This window comes from Bufo gargarizans, chromosome 1 (assembly GCF_014858855.1).
Source record: "Bufo gargarizans isolate SCDJY-AF-19 chromosome 1, ASM1485885v1, whole genome shotgun sequence".
NCBI classification, from domain to species: Eukaryota; Metazoa; Chordata; class Amphibia; order Anura; family Bufonidae; genus Bufo; species Bufo gargarizans.
The window spans coordinates 289,584,850-289,603,086 of NC_058080.1; the positions used below are offsets into that span (position 1 = coordinate 289,584,850).

An 18,237-nucleotide genomic window follows, 5' to 3' on the forward strand; every position below is an offset into this window, starting at 1 on the left:
GCCCCATTGAAATGAATGGGTCAGGATTCAGTGCAGGTGCAATGCGTTCACCTACTGCATTGCACCCGCGCGGAAATCTCGCCCGTGTGTACGCAGCCTAACACTCCTTCCTGTCACTCCACAGTCTATTGTAACACTCCCTCCTGTCACTCCACAGTCTATAGTAAAACTCCCTCCTGTCACTCCACAGTCTATAGTAACACTCCCTCTTGTCACTCCACAGTCTATAGTCCACAGTCTATAGTAACACTCCCTCCTGTCACTCCACAGTCTATAGTCCACAGTCTATAGTAACACTCCCTCTTGTCAGTCCACAGTCTATAGTAACACTCAGTCTTGTCAGTCCACAGTCTATAGTAACACTCCCTCCTGTCACTCCACAGTCTATAGTAACACTCCCACCTGTCAGTCCACAGTCTATAGTAACATTCCCTCCTGTCACTCCACAGTCTATAGTAACACTCCCTCCTGTCACTCCACAGTCTATAGTAACACTCCCTCCTGTCAGTCTACAGTCTATAGTAACACTCCCTCCTGTCACTCCACAGTCTATAGTAACACTCCTCCTGTCACTCCACAGTCTATAGTAACACTCCTCCTGTCACTCCACAGTCTATAGTAACACTCCTCCTGTCAGTCCACAGTCTATAGTAACACTCCTCCTGTCAGTCCACAGTCTATAGTAACACTCCCACCTGTCAGTCCACAGTCTATAGTAACATTCCCTCCTGTCACTCCACAGTCTATAGTAACACTCCCTCCTTTCACTCCACATTCTATAGTAACACTCCCTCCTGTCACTCCACAGTCTATAGTAACACTCCCTCCTGTCACTCCACAGTCTATAGTAACATTCCCTCCTGTCACTCCACAGTCTATAGTAACACTCCCTCCTGTCTGTCCACAGTCTATATTAACATGCCCTCCTGTCAGTCCACAGTTTGTAGTAACACTCCCTCCTGTCAGTCCACAGTCTATAGTAACACTCCTCCTGTCAGTCCACAGTCTATAGTAACACTCCCACCTGTCAGTCCACAGTCTATGGCAACACTCCCTTCTGTCAGTACACAGTCTATAGTAACACTCCCTCCTGTCTGTCCACAGTCTATAGTAACACACCCACCTGTCAGTCCACAGTCTATAGTAACACTCCCTCCTGTCAGTCCACAGTCTATAGTAACACTCCTTCCTGTCACTCCACAGTCTATTGTAACACTCCCTCTTGTCAGTCCACAGTCTATAGTAACACTCAGTCTTGTCAGTCCACAGTCTATAGTAACACTCCCTCCTGTCACTCCACAGTCTATAGTAACACTCCCACCTGTCAGTCCACAGTCTATAGTAACATTCCCTCCTGTCACTCCACAGTCTATAGTAACACTCCCTTCTGTCACTCCACAGTCTATAGTAAAACTCCCTCCTGTCACTCCACAGTCTATAGTAACACTCCCTCCTGTCACTCCACAGTCTGTAGTAACACTCCTTCTGTCAGTCCACAGTCTATAGTAACACTCCCTCCTGTCTGTCCACAGTCTATAGCAATACTTTATATCTGTCGGTCCTCAGTCTATAGTAACACTCCCTCCTGTCGTTCCTGAGTCTATATTAACACTCCCTCCTTTCAGTCCACAGTCTATAGTCCACAGTCTATAGTAACACTCCCTCTTGTCAGTCCACAGTCTATAGTAACACTCACTCTTGTCAGTCCACAGTCTATAGTAACACTCTCTCCTGTCACTCCACAGTCTATAGTAACACTCCCTCCTGTCAGTATATATTAACACAGTAACACTCCCTCCTGTCAGTCCACAGTCTATAGTAACACTCCTCCTGTCAGTCCACAGTCTATAGTAACACTCCTCCTGTCACTCCACAGTCTATAGTAACACTCCTCCTGTCACTCCACAGTCTATAGTAACACTCCTCCTGTCACTCCACAGTCTATAGTAACACTCCTCCTGTCAGTCCACAGTCTATAGTAACACTCCTCCTGTCACTCCACAGTCTATAGTAACACTCCTCCTGTCACTCCACAGTCTATAGTAACACTCCCACCTGTCAGTCCACAGTCTATAGTAACACTCCCACCTGTCAGTCCACAGTCTATAGTAACATTCCCTCCTGTCACTCCACAGTCTATAGTAACACTCCCTCCTGTCACTCCACAGTCTATAGTAACACTCCCTCCTGTCACTCCACAGTCTATAGTAACACTCCCTCCTGTCACTCCACAGTCTATAGTAACACTCCCTCCTGTCACTCCACAGTCTATAGTAACACTTTCCCTGTCACTCCACAGTCTATAGTAACACTCCTTCTGTCAGTCCACAGTCTATATTAACACTCCCACCTGTCAGTCCACAGTCTATAGTAACACTCCCTCCTGTCTGTCCACAGTCTATAGTAACACTCCCTCCTGTCTGTCCACAGTCTATATTAACACTCCCTCCTGTCAGTCCACAGTCTGTAGTAACACTCCCTCCTGTCAGTCCACAGTCTATAGTAACACTCCCTCCTGTCAGTCCACAGTCTATAGTTACTCCCTCCTGTCAGTACACAGTCTATAGTAACACTCCCTCCTGTCACTCCACAGTCTGTAGTAACACTCCTTCTGTCAGTCCACAGTCTATAGTAACACTCCCTCCTGTCAGTCCACAGTCTATAGTAACACTCCCTCCTGTCAGTCCACAGTCTATAGTAACACTCCCTCCTGTCAGTCCACAGTCTATAGTAACACTCCCTCCTGTCAGTCCACAGTCTATAGTAACACTCCCTCCTGTCAGTCCACAGTCTATAGTAACACTCCCCCCTGTCAGTACACAGTCTGTAGTAACACTCCTGCTGTCAGACTACTGTAGCACCCTGTTACAATGACCACCATGAAAGACCTGTTTTCAGATCTTAAAGGGGTATTCTGCTGTGGATAGGGGATAAATATCAGATTTGGTGGGGGTTCTACCGCTTTGACCAGTCAAAAATGGGGACCCCTTATCCGCTGCAAACCCCTTGTTGTTCCACTAAAATGACCAAAGCTTCCGGTCACACATGCGCGTCCGCTCGTTCAATTCTTCGGGAGTTCCATGGATAGCAGAGTACAGCGCTCGGCTACCTTTGGAACTCCCATGGAAATGAATGCAGCGGCCTCGCACTTTGGTCCTTTTAGAGGAGTAGCAAGGGGGTACAGGGCCCCCATTCTTGTGATCAGTGGGGCCCCAGCGGTAGGACCCCCACCAATCTGATAGTTATCCTCTATCCTGTGGATAGAGGATAACTTGTACCTACTGGAATACCCTTTTAAACACTCCAGTCAAAGAAAGTTCCAATCCTCAATCTCACCTTTATGCTCCAAGTAACAGCCACTAAGGCCCACCTAGAGGGTTTATTGGAGAAGTTTTCTTTGTTGCACACAATAGCTTGGTCACTTCAGGTACAACATTACTTTCAGGAATATACCCGAGTCTGTTTCTGCTCAACTGCAGGGATTTCTCATTGATCTATTTATTACTGTCCTGCCATCAGCTCCAGAAAGATACTAACTGTCCGCAAACCAATATCTTTTCCATATTCAACCCCAAGAGATTTACTTGTCTGCTTACACTATTATCATTTCAAAGACTGTTTTAAAAAGTGGCTAATAGTTGCCTGATCTCTTCAAACAAGTCACCATTTTCACAGACCTGTCACCTGCTACTCTAGCCAGAAGACAGTTTGCAAAATCAAAAAACGGATCTCACTCATTACTTTCTTCCAAGGATGCTTCTGCATTTCTCAACAGATGTTCCCTAATCTCTCCACAAGAGGGCATTGGTTCTCCTCCCAAAAAAACAACAACCAAACCACATCTCAAGAAAAGACCAATGTGGGATCACTAAATCTCCAAGTTGAAAACCCTTCCCAGGTACACTTCTCAATCAACAGACCTATACCAGAAGACCCTTAAACCTCCTCTAATAGCTAACAGTTTATTTAATATCCATTTTTCATCTAACCTCTCAACTCTTTAGACTATGCCCATGATTCGGCACTTTCTTTCTTCCAAGAAGCAACTTACGGTACTTTCAGCCTCTCTCAATCCACTTTAAAGAGGACCTGTCACCACAAAATGATGAACTCTATGTAGAGCAGAAGGAGCTGAGCAGATTGATGTATAGTTTTATAACTTTATATGTTTAAAGGGGTTGTCTCACTTCTGCAAATGGCATGTATCATGTAGAGAAAGTTAATACAAGGCACTTACTAATGTATTGTGATTGTCCATATTGCTTCCTTTTCTGGCTTGATTCATTTTTCCATCGCCTGTTTCCAGGGGTTACGGCCACCTATTCACCATAATGGGACTAATCCATGCCTAGACCATGTGACTGATGAATATGATGTCATTGGCCTCTTCAAACAGCTGATTGGCTCTGGTGCTGGGAGTTGATCTCCCACTTATAAGATATTGATGACCTATCCTGAGGATAAGCCTTGCAAAACTCCTTCAAACCTCTGCTCTTTCTGAGCTTAAAGAGGTTGTCTGAGATTTTGATATTGCTAACCTGTCCTGAGGCTAGGTCACTAATATCTAATTTGTTGGTGCCGAGCACCTGGCAACCTCGCCAATCAGTTTGAAGAGGTTGTGGCACGGTGAGCTCTGCTGCCTCTTCACAGCTTACCAAGCGCAGCGCCATACATTGTACAGTGGCTGTGCTTGGTATTGCAGCTAAGACACATTCCTTTGAATCATTTTTCAAACTTTTTTTTACACTTTTTTAAGTCCCCCTAGGGGACTTTAAAGGGGTTTTCTGGAATTTACATATTAGTGACCTATCCTCAGGATAGGTCATCAATATGAGATTGGTGGGGGTCCGACTCAGTTCCATAAGCGCTTAGGCCTCTTCCTTGGCCATGTGGCCTAACTGTCACCTGGATTAAGGACGTCTCAACTCCTTTCAGGTGAATGGGGCTGAGCTGCAATACCAAGCACAGCTGCAATAGAATGCATGGCGCTGTGCTTGGTAAGGCTACTTTCACATCAGCGTTTTTCCTTTTCGGTATTGAGATCTGTCTTAGGATCTCAAAACCAGAGGAAAACACTTCAGTTTTGTCCCCATTCATTGTCAATGGGGAAATAACGGAACAAACTGGAACGGAGTGCACCAGAAAGGTTTTCGTTGCGTTCCCATGCCAGACACAAAAACCAATGCAAGCAGCGTTTTTGTGTGCAGCATGGGAAACGGAATCATCAAAAGCCATGTAGGTCAACAATGCCAGATCAGTTTTCTTCGGACACAAAAAAACGGATCCGGCGCCCAATGACTTACAGTAGAATTTGATGCCGGATCCGTTCTGAACGGATGCAGACGGTTGTATTATTCAAATAGATTTGAATCTGGGATCCAGTTGTTGTGTTCCCGACCATCCATCCAGGGGACACCATGATGATATGTGGAGAGAGAGCGAGAGATGGGAGTCACACAGAGTATAGCAAAAAAAGACAACTGGAGAACTTATTGCAGCAGTTCTGTTTTTTTTCAAGATGACTTAGTATAGTCTCTCTGCACAGGTTAGGCATAAGGGAACACGTACAAAATGGTAGCTCACCATAAATGCTGAAAACAGTAACATTCTTTACCAAAGGTATCCACTCAACAATGGAGGCAGGCAGTCTTATAAGATACTGCACAGTTATGGTGGCCATATGCTTCACCCCCAAAAGCTGGACAGTCTAGCCCCGCTCCTGATCCCGCTGTTCCATGCCCCCGATTCCACTAAGCCTGACCTGCCTAAATCCACGAAAAGTGACATCATCCAACAGTCTTTCTTCTCTATGTGTTAAAGTGTGTGCATTGCTTTGCTTTGTACACCGGTACAAGGTGGCTGAGGTAATGTATGGAGTGGGCTGCTGTGTTGAGCCTTCTCCATACGCAGCGGGTGCTGGCTGTATAATACAGTAGGCACCCAGCCGCAATGACGGGGAACAGTGATCACATTTCTACTCCTCGATGCGTTTCCACATCACTATCACGCGATGTTTCTTAAGGAGTTTTGGGTTAGCATTAGATTCTGATTATTTGTACGCTGAGCAGTCAGATTACCATAGGTCATTACTGGCAATGTGATTTTTTTGGCGCTTTCTTGTCAGGTAAGTTAACCCCATACAAAATCAAGGCGTTGAATTAGCAGTTAATCGCACTTAGTAAATTACCTGATACCTTCTGTATCATTGCTTCCCTCTGAGCAGCGGTACAGTAAATTCATTTCTGCATCCTCCACCAGAAGTGGATTGGCCATAGACCCTACAGGGAAATTTCCCGGTGGGCCACCCAAGTCCTCCTCTCTGCTGCTGACCGGATAAATAATGAGCTGTGAGAATCAGGTACTCAGTACCCAGCCAACTGCTGTGCCCGCACCTCACCTCCTAAGCCCCTGCTCTGTATCCTAATCAGAGACAACTTGAGGAGTAGGAAAGAAAATGGCATCTACTGATAGTCATCACAATGGTTCAGATTTTTGGGGCAATAAATTGTGCTGCACTTTGGTATATAATGGGATGGTATTTTGCGCTATGGTATTGCTGAACCTGCCTGCTTGTGTTGCTTGCCTACAACATGGGGCCACTCTTAGATTTTTTTTTCCAGGGCCACTTTAAGTTCCTAGTCTGCCCCTGTTCCCCCTGAGGGAATCCACCTGAAGAGCTGAATTAGGCCTCATGCACACGACCGTTCCGTTTTTTGTGGTCCGCAAACTGCGGATCTGCAAAAAAAACAAGCCGCCCGTGTGCCTTCCGCAATTTGTAGAAATGCCTATTCTTGTCCGCAAAAAACGGACAAGAATAGGACATGTTCTATTTTTTTTGCGGGGCCACGGAACGGAGCAACGTATGCAGACAGCACACGGAGTGCTGTCCGCATCTTTTGTGCTTGTTCTCCTGGAGTCCTAAATTGCCTTGAAAGCTTGCTATGTGCAGTAACTTCATTGCTTATATACAGTATTTGTGTATTTTTCCCCTGTTTTGCTGCTTTCTCCCTGTTTTTTCCCGCCTTTTTTCCCTGTAACACAGGATCCATAATTATCTGAGGTGAAGTGGAAGAACTCAGCTGATTGGTTCCTGGTTACTTACCTGTTGCTGGGTACCTGAGTTCTGCCCAGCGCTGATTGGTCAAGTAATGCCAGGAGGCTGGAATCTGGTCTATTTAAGCAGGTGTCCGTAGGTCCGGAGCTGGAGCACCTAAAGAAGAGAAGACGTCGTCCCACCTACCCGCCCTTAATATTGTTTAGTTGCTGTCCTGAGTTAGAGGGGGGTTAGTCACCCAGCTTTTCTGGGGGGGACAGTAATATTTTAATAGTTTTAGAGTGAATTTTTAATTATTTTAATTGAATATTTATTGGTTTGGAGATTAACCCTTAATAAAGGACTGCGGCCATTATTTCATCACTAGAAAGGTTGTGCGTTCAATTATTGGTTTAATTTAAATGTTTAGGTTATTGGTCATATGGCACCTTGAGCGTTCATAGTACTGATAATCGTTAGTGATGATCGGTGGTGCAAATGTACCACCGTTTAACCAATGAACGAGCGAAACACTCATCGAGTAACCATCTAAACTCGATCTCCTGCTGGCAAACAGTGAGTCCTTATGGGGAAGAGTGACGGCATTAGCGATCGCCCCTCCCCATACTCTGGAGGAGATCAGTGCATGTAAATGGAGCGGTCTCCTCCGCTAGCGATCAGCAGATTGTCAGGATGGAACGCTCCCTCCCCTCTAAAGGGACCTTTAGCCATTAGAAGGTATCCTACCTGCAGGACTCTTATTCAGTTTGGAAATTCTCTTTTTATCCGTCACTGTGGAGACTGACCATTTTCCATTAGTCTTCCAGCAGACTGTGTCCTCCTGATAAGATTAAGGTCTATCTAATTTCCCCTTCATCATTATCTGCCCACTTGATCTTCAGTACGGTGGATTTTTGGTGAACCTAGCACGCTTAACATTTCACAGATTTCTCCTGGATCTGCTTTTTTTCTCAAAGACAAAGCAAAGTGCTGGACGCAGTTCTTAGGAAAACAAATACGTGTAGACAAATAAATCCCCTTAAGGATAACTTGGTCACCTTGGTTATCAGGCATAGTTGCTGCGCGTTATGTTTGTTTTTACTGGTATTAGGCCACTATATAAGGATGAGGAGTGACTACTTTAGGCTGGCGATGAAGACAACTCGTCGAGCAGGCTACCTGTCACATTGGTAAATACAGGCCTTTTAATGGATTATATTCAGATTGCATTTCATCCAGTCGCTCTGTACCAGCTGGCCGCCTTCCCTTGCGCTGTCCTGTACTGTTATCTCTGCTCCTATGGCCATTTGCCTGCCATACTCAGGTATGCTTTGATGTGCTAATGCAGTTCATGTTGCTGCTAGAATGATAAAATGGTCATTATCTGTAAAAATGTGGTAGTTAGAAAAGCTAAAACTTTTTACATGTGGATTATTTTTAAAGGGACTTTCTAGTTTCATATAAATAAAGCATATGAATCTGCTAATATACTTTGTGTTGCTGTGCTAAACTACCAGTATTTAAAGGGAATGATCTATTGTTTCAATCAAGTTTTTTATGTTAAACATTTTAAAAGAATTTTTATGTTATTTCAATTTTCCCATATCACTATACACATATATATATATATATATATATATATGTATATATATATATATATATATATATACATATATACACTCACCTAAAGAATTATTAGGAACACCATACTAATACGGTGTTGGACCCCCTTTTGCCTTCAGAACTGCCTTAATTCTACGTGGCATTGATTCAACAAGGTGCTGATAGCATTCTTTAGAAATGTTGGCCCATATTGATAGGATAGCATCTTGAAGTTGATGGAGATTTGAGGGATGTACATCCAGGGCACGAAGCTCCCGTTCCACCACATCCCAAAGATGCTCTATTGGGTTGAGATCTGGTGACTGTGGGGGCCATTTTAGTACAGTGAACTCATTGTCATGTTTAAGAAACCAATTTGAAATGATTCGAGCTTTGTGACATGGTGCATTATCCTGCTGGAAGTAGCCATCAGAGGATGGGTACATAGTGGTCATGAAGGGATGGACATGGTCAGAAACAATGCTCAGGTAGCCCGTGGCATTTAAACAATGGCCAATTGGCACTAAGGGGCCTAAAGTGTGCCCAGAAAACATCCCCCTACACCACCACCACCAGCCTGCACAGTGGTAACAAGGCATGATGGATACATGTTCTCATTCTGTTTACTCCAAATTCGGACTCTACCATTTGAATGTCTCAACAGAAATCGAGACTCATCAGACCAGGCAACATTTTTTCATTCTTCAACAGTCCAATTTTGGTGAGCTTGTGCATATTGTAGCCTCTTTTTCCTATTTGTGGTGGAGATGAGTGGTACCTGGTGGGGTCTTCTGCTGTTGTAGCCCATCCGCGTCAAAGTTGTGCGTGTTGTGGCTTCACAAATGCTTTGCTGCATACCTCGGTTGTAACGAGTGGTTATTTCAGTCAACGTTGCTCTTCTATCAGCTTGAATCAGTCGGCCCATTCTCCTCTGACCTCTAGCATCAACAAGGCATTTTCGCCCACAGGACTGCCGCATACTGGATGTTTTTCCCTTTTCACACCATTTTTTGTAAACCCTAGAAATGGTTGTGCGTGAAAATCCCAGTAACTGAGCAGATTGTGAAATACTCCGACTGGCCCGTCTGGCACCAACAACCATGCCACGCTCAAAATTGGTTAAATCAACTTTCTTTCCCATTCTGACATTCATTTTGGAGTTCAGGAGATTGTCTTGACCAGGACCACAACCCTACATGCATTGAAGCAACTGCCATGTGATTGGTTGACTAGATAATCGTATTCATGAGAAATAGAACAGGTGTTCCTAATAATTCTTTAGGTGAGTGTATATAATCCTAAAATCCTGCATTTTTTGTACCCACCACTAAGCTTAAGCTACTTTCACACTCACGTTTGGTGCGGATCTGTCATGGATCTGCACAAACGCTTCCGTTCAGATAATACAACCGTCTGCATTCATTCAGAACGGATCCGTTTGTATTATCTTTAACATAGCCAAGACGGATCCGTCTTGAACACCAATGAAAGTCAATGGAGGACGAATCCGTTTTCTATTGTGCCAGATTGTGTCATAGAAAATGGATCCGTCCTCATTGACTTACATTGTGTGTCAGGACGGTTCCGTTTGGCCCAGTTTCATCAGACAGACACCAAAACGCTGCAAGCAACGCTTTGGTGTCCATCTCCAAAGCGGAATGGAGGCGGAACGGAGCCAAACTGATGCATTCTGAGCGGATCCTTACCCATTCAGAATGCTTTAAAGGCAAAACTGATCCGTTTTGGACCGCTTGTGAGAGCCCTGAACGGATCTCACAAACGGAAACCAAAATGCCAGTGTGAAAGTAACCTTAAAGAGGTATTCCAGTTGGTACAAGTTATCCCCTATCCACAGGATAGGGGTAACTTTAAGATCGACGGGGGTCCTACCACTGGGACCCCCACCGATCACGAGAACGGGGCCCGTAACCCCTGCAAGCTCCCTGCAGCTCCCCTGAAATGATCGGAGTGACTGGTCCCACATGTTAGTGGAGCTCATTTTAGGGGAGTTGGAAGGGGTATGCAGGGGGTACAGGATCCCCGATCTCGTGATCGGTGCGGGTCCCAGTGGTAGGAGCCCCACCGATCTTAAAGTTACCCCCTATCCTGTGAATAGGGGATAACTTGTACCAACCAGAATACCCCTTTAAGCTTAGTGGCCAGTGCTAAAAACGCAGGATTTTAGGAGCTTTTTCAATATAGTTTCAGTAGTACTGTTGAATACATATTTACTTAAAAGGATTTTCCCACAAAAATATTCTACATTTTTCAAACCAGCACCTGGATCTTAATATTTTTGTAATTGCATGTAATTACTGAGTTATTCACTGAAATCTATCTGTATAGCGCCACCTGCTGTTTGCTCTTTTTCTAATTTCTCTGTCCTGCTCATTGAGATGGAAGCACATGCTCAGTTCCATCCTTCAACTGCTACCAACTGTAGTAGAAAGGACGCACCTCCTGAGAAAGTACACATCCCCTAAGCTTTCAGCATGCAATTAATCTAGCAGAGTATTTGGAGGAATTAATGGGGAGATCTCTGGATCCATGTGAGGTACAGGGCTGGTTCTAAGTTTGTTAGAAAGAGATTACCGTGTACTGTATAATGTCCGATTTTTTACATTACTCATAGGATTACCCCTTTAAAGTGGTTGTCCAGTTTGAAAGGGGTATTCCTAGAAAGCAGACTATGGCATGTACATAATTACCTTTTGTATCTCCACTGCCTGCACGCATAATAACAAGTGCGTTTTTTTTTTTTTTCTGTAGCTGCCATACAGTGCAATAGAGAGAACTATCAGCTTTCCCATTCTTCTCTTTCTTGACCCCAAACTGTCAGCTTTTAAAGGGCCAGATCAAAATTTCTAGGAGTACAGAGCAATCCATTCATTGGAGGCCCCAAACTAACGTGAAGCCCTCATCCATCACACACGGGAAGATATTTAGTAAGACTCTTTGACATTGCTTTGGAGTAAAACATAAGAACTTTCCAGACAGTGTGTGCCATACTGTAGAATACTTGCCAACATGAATAAGTGGGCTTGCGGGGGGAAGGAGAGTGCGTCACTCAAATAACACAGCCAATTTTTACCCCCTTCCATCCCTTTCATGACGTGTCCTCCATGCGCTGTGTGGGGGATTTGCCAACTCCGTTGGGAGTTCGGGAGGTCTCCCCCTAATGAATGTTCCAGGGGAGTTGGCAAGTTTTTACTATAGATATAACAACATCTGTATATATACCTACTTACAAACACTCACTATATGTACAACTTAACCCCTTAGTAACCACCAATTTACCTTTTAACAGCGGTCACTAAGGAGCCTTAGACTGGGCCACTGCCTTTTAACGGCGGCCCAGTCTACTCGATGCACCGCTGTAACATAACAGCCGCACTCCTACTTTAACAGCCTAGATCGATAAAGTAGAAACATCTCAGAAATAATCAAGAGATAAGTCATAGCAAAGAGTCTGAATAATTATGTCCATGTGAAATTTTTATTTTTCCTAATGTGTAGGTAAAAATCTGCTGACAGATGCCCTTTAAACACACATTTAGATATATTTAAACTGAGTTAAAAATATGTTATTCTTTTGACTTCTGTTTTGTAACATAAAATTTGTGTTTTTTCCCCAGATACTTATATCTGTTAGTTGGAGGAGTGATTTTAGCCATTATGTCAATGGGTCATTATGCTCTATTGTTATTTGCTCCTGCCCTGGGTGCTACTGTGTTGTTTCACACAGCCAACTACCACTCCATACACAGATGGGCTTTTCTGCTGCAGATGGCATGGCAAACGATCTGCCATCTGTGGATGATATATAGACAATACTACTTACAGGAAATAATGAATATGAAGTAAGTATAGCTAACGTATTGGAAACACGTCATACACAAATCAGTTGATATAACAAAAGACTATAAGCATCCTAGTATTAAACAAGGTCTAGTCCATGGGTCAAGGCTTAATCAGTTTCAATATATTTCTGGAAGAATAACTCAGCATATAAACTGTTAAAGGCCCATTCCCATCACACAAAGAGATGCCATAGAGCTACGATACACCATCACTTTGTAATCTGTAGGGCTTCGATTGCAGGGACCTCTGCCAACCTCCAGAATTCCATGATTACACCACTGGTTTAGTGCCTCATCCCCTTCACGTGTTTTTTCCTGCACAATGGTGATTCCCAACCAATGCCTGTGCAGTGAAATGCAACACGGCTCCATCCACTTGACAGCACCACTGTATGAGAGTACCCAATTAACCCTTTCCCACCCTACACCATAATAGTATGTTGGAAGGTAGTTCCCACAAGTCACTGTATTATCACACAGGTGGCACAGGTTCAGGAGCTGTGCCTACACCATCACTTACAGATGTCGGCTGTGAAGCACAGTTGGCATCCCGCTCTCCCTGCCAGAATCTGAGTTCACTTTGATCCCTGCAGTTACCCCTTAAAGTGCAAGAGTCAATGAGCATGGCATCTAGTAGTTAGGGAGAGGCTGGGGACTGCCTCACTCATATATTGTCCCCTGCAAAGTGATTCTGAGGTGACAGGTTGGCATGGCAGTCAGGGACCTAAAAATGGCCTTTGGCGGGGCCTAATAGGCATTCTTCCAGTTTTACTGTAGCTGATATAATATACTGCAATACAGACGTATTGACAAATATTTATAATATAAAATAGCTACCCCAGACGTGAAAGATCTCATGAGGTCCGCTATATTTCCATTATAATAGTTAAAAAATGTTCACAACTCTAGTGCCTTGGAGCTTCCTACCTCCTAAATGTTAAAAAGGTAAAAAATATACTATCCATACACTGCCAAATATAAAGTGGATATCTGGAGTCTAGAAGCCTGGCGGGTAGAAACCCTGCAGGAAGTTCGACCATTTGGAGGCCCCGAACAGAGAGGTGGAGCGGAAGTGAGCAGTGAAAATACCGACGCCAAAGTGGAGGAGAACTGTGTGGACTGGTGGCAGCAGAGAAGTAAGCTGGTTCACCAATTAAAGAATTGACTTTTTTATGGACATTTTATATTTGGCAGTATATGGATAGTATATTTTTCACTTACATTGCTAGAGTTGTGGCAATACAGAAATATTGCAATGATATGGGTTATCAGAGGATTGCAAGTTCAGGTCCCAAGCATTTTGAAATATAAAAAGTTCAAGTATGCAACAAACATCACCTTTCAAATGCCTTTATTTTCATGAAAATAAATGCAAAAAACAAAAACTATAAACAATTTGTTATGGCTTGACCCATAGAATAAAATGATCACATTATTTATCTTGCATGGTGAACATTGTGAAAAAATAAAAATTGGCCAAATTGCTGATTTATTGTTTTCCACTTGCCAAACATGGCAGTAAAAATCGGGGAAGAAGTTGTATGTACCCCAAAATGGTACCACTGAAAACACACAGTTCAGTCAATGGGACAATTAAAATGTTATGGTTCAAAAAATGCGGTGAAGCAAAGACAAACGATTTTGAAAATTAGATTTTATTCTGCATAGAACTATGCAAAGTTGGTTTTGCTGTAATTCTACTGACTTCAAAAATAAAGTTATTGTGTCATTTACGAAAGCCATAAAAACAAAATGGAAAATGCAGTAGTGGAATTGCTGTGGTTTTTCATTTGGTCCCTCCAAAAATATTAATAAAAGTTCTAAAATGCATTATATGTACCCCAAAATGGTGCCATTTTAAAAATCCAACTTGTCTCATAAAAAAAACCAAGCTGTCATATAGCCTTTTAAAGAGGTTGTCCACTTTTTATCAAGTGATGGACTATTTTCAGGATAGGCCATAACTAGCTGATTGGTGGTGGTCCGACACCCTGCACCCTTGCCAGTTAGTTGTTCGGCAATAGCAAGAGAAATCCCAGAACTATAGCTAGACAGAGGTGCGGGTTGTTGGACCCCCAACAATCAACTAATGATGGCCTATCCTGAAGATAGTCAATCATTTAATAAAAGGTAGACAACACCAGATTTATATTCAAGGGAATTGCCTAGTTTAGAAAAACAGTTTTCAAATATTAAAGTAGCTAATAGATGGAGGTGCTTAGTCTACTAGCCAGAATAGACAGCAGCCCATTGCTTTTAATAGCATCTATACTATGGACATGGTGATGCTGCTGCAGGGAAACTGGACACATGTTGATATATCGATCTAACTTACAACTTTATGGATTTCCTGCTTATATAGCATCAACATAGTCCATAGCGCTGTACAAACATTGTCGTCACTGCCCTTATTGGGGTCCACAATGTAATTTCTAGCACACGTACTACTACCAATTTCATAGGAAGACAATTCATGTATTTGGGGTGCAAGAGGAAATCTACACATACATAGGCAGAACATAGAAACTCTATGCACATGTTTCTCTTGGAATGCAGGACCCTAGTGCTGCAAGGCAAGTGCTAACCATTGAGTCACATGTGGCCAGTTTGAAGGGATCCTGTCACCATGTAAAGGCAGTACAATCTGCCTTCAGCATGGTGTAGAGTAAAAGTTGCTGAGCATATTGATATATATGGGATATATATTTTATGGGAAAAGCTTTAGTATAATATAATTTATTCATTAAAATGACTGCTCTTTCTATGCTTGGGAGTCATGTGGGAGGTGCTGCTTACTGATTGACAGCTCTTTATGCTTATGCAATATATCAATCGGCACTGCGGAAAATGGAGTGGCGGTGCGCGTATCTCAGGGCAGGCGTCCCATGTAGATAAAAGGAAAAAAGGAGAGGCACTTGCTGTTAGTATATAATCTTGTTGTGATTTATTGTCACATTTCAGTGACGCGACAATTTGCCTTTATCAGATTGTATGTCGAAACGCGTCACTGGAATGTGACAATAAATCACAACAAGATTATATACTAACAGCGAGTGCCGGTCCTTTTTTTCCTTTTAGTTCTCTATGCTTGGTCATGTAGTGTTAGCTGTCAGTAACTGAGTAGGACCACCCACACAACTCCTGAGCCTAGAAAGAGCAGAGATTTAAATTTATAAATGACTTGTTTTACTGAATCTTTTCCATTAAAACTATATATAAATCTGCTCAGCTGCTGTATAACATACTGCCTGCAGATTGTACTGCATCTTCATGGTGATAGGTTCCTTTTAGGTTAATTGTAGAAAGTTTTGAAGCCTTAGTGCCACCACCCCCATGTAATCTACTTAAAGGGGCTATTCCATAAGAAAGTTTTTTTTTAAAAAGAATTTTCACAGAACATGGTATGAATATAGATTAAATAAGTGCTTATGAGCTGTCAGGGAACTAGAGATAAGAGCTGCAGATCAAGACATCAAAGGAGCTCTGTAACAGATTTCATGGAGAAGGAGAGACGACAGTCTGCACATACTTTGATAAGTGAAGGCCGAGGACAAGCAGTTAAAAACTTTTAATAAAGACCATTTGAAATGTTTTATCCCAGAATAAACAGAACGCAATAATAAAAATGCCCCAAATGTCTCTATAGCCTTTAAAAGCCCAATTCACCTGCAGTCCCGTTGAAGTAAATTATGCAAATGAGATGTCAGTTTTTCTGCACGGACCATTAGTTGATACAGAGAAGCTTGCAGCATATACCTTTGTTGTCTGTTTTCCATGCGAGACTCATTCATTCAAGTGAATGGGTCCATGTTTAGCAGACATAAATAAGGGCAACCATCTGAATCCAACCTTAATACCTGTTAAATAGCTCAAAAAGTCAAAACATGTCGTGCAAATTTATGGTAAAAATAATGAAAAACCGCAGCACTCTTCCAAGTCTTGTGATTTATTCAAAGAAGTGCATCAAACATGGCAACGTTTCGACTATAATCTAGTCTTTGCCAAGCCTGTTTTGACTATAACCTAGTCTTTGGTTTGACAAAGACCAGGTTATAGTCGAAACGTTGCCATGTTTGATGCACTTCTTTGAATAAATCACAAGACTTGGAAGAGTGCTGCGTTTTTTCTTTATTTTTATGCTTGCTGTTCCAAACCTGGATCCTAGACTGCGTGTACCACCTTCTCTATGGATTTACACCGGATTCAGTAAGACGTTGTGCTGCTACTCTGTTGGTTTCTCTATTTGCAATTTTATGGTATACTTTCTATAGGGTGTCCATCATGATTTCTTCTCTCATGCTGCTGACTCAAAAAATCACGTCCCTTGCCATGGATATCCATGAAAAAAAAGTGACTGTAAACACAAAGGATGTTATGGAGTCGAAGGAGAAAGGTCTTCGTTGTCAGCCAGCGTGCTCCATACTAGCTGTTCTCTCCTACTTACTGTTTTTCCCAGCACTTTTGGGTGGGCCGCTGTGTTCATTTGTGGAATTCCAGCAGCAAATCAGTAACTACAAAGTGTGTGATAAGCTATGGCAGACCTGGACTGTAATTAAAGCCTGCACACTATTCTTCTTGTTTCATACATTACGAGGTATATTATTTGAGCATGTAAACTTTCAATACAACCTCACAGACTGCAGACAATGGGAATGCATATATGTTATGTGGAGCACAGCATTGTTATTCAAACTAACCTACTACTCCCACTGGTTGTTGGACGAAGCCCTATTATACAGTGCAGGCTTTTACATAGGACTGAGCAACCATTCAGCTTTTACTGATAGCAACATCTATACATTAGAAACAACCAACAGAATGTCATTGTTTGCCAGAACTTGGAATAAAAGCACAGCAAAGTGGCTCCGAAGACTGATATTCCAAAGCTGCTCGAAGAAACCATTACTGAGCACCTTTGCGTTTTCTGCTTGGTGGCATGGACTGTACCCTGGACAAATCTTTGGCTTTTTATGTTGGGCTTTGATGGTAGAAGCCGACTACAGGATACATGCCAAGTTAAGCATTATTTCAAAATCACCATATATCAAATTTCTCTGCAGAGTATTAACTTGGTTCCAGACACAATTGATTACTGCTTTTATCATGGTAGCTGTAGAAACAAGGAACTTAACAATGCTAATGGCTCTCCTATTTTCTTACAACACTTTATTTCCTTTATTGTACTGTGTTTTATTGATATTTTTGATAAAAATAAAACTATAACATCATAAACCCTGTCCACATACCACATTAGTTATATTGCTATCAGCTAGTACAGAGAGCGACATGTGAATTCGTGTTTACATGGCGGCTGTTGCATCAAGGATTTATGGCCAGAAAAAGGCTACCCTTAACTAAAAATCCAACTACTGGGCATAGATAACAAATTGAAGTCTGCTAACCAGTTTCCAGTCTAGAAGATAATAGTGCACAGAACATGAATATACTTAACATTGTAATTTGGGCTACGTGCCTTAATCATAGCCTAGTACATACATTAGGAATTATGGAGGCCACTGTGCTCTTGGGAACTTTCAGTTTAGCAGACATTTTTAGCGCCTTTCTCCAGATCTGTGCCTCCACACAATCCAGTCTCTTAGCTCTACAGGCAGTTCTTTCCTCATCATGGCTCTGATATGCATTCTCAGCTGTGAGACCTTATATAGACAAGGCATGTGTCTTTGTAAATCATGTCCAATCAACTGAATTTACTACAGGTGGACTCCAATCAAGATGTAGAAA

The 18,237-nt window shown here is 42.6% G+C and overlaps 1 protein-coding gene across 1 annotated transcript; it reads left to right on the forward strand.

Annotated features, from left to right (window-relative positions):
- The first annotated feature begins 8,241 nt into the window (after window positions 1-8,241).
- MBOAT4 (membrane bound O-acyltransferase domain containing 4) lies at window positions 8,242-17,718 on the forward strand. The gene is made up of 3 exons (XM_044278183.1): window positions 8,242-8,357; window positions 12,271-12,495; window positions 16,767-17,718. The coding sequence occupies exons 1-3, from the start codon at window positions 8,242-8,244 to the stop codon at window positions 17,716-17,718; spliced, it is 1,293 nt and encodes a 430-aa protein (XP_044134118.1).
- Window positions 17,719-18,237: the final 519 nt, after the last annotated feature.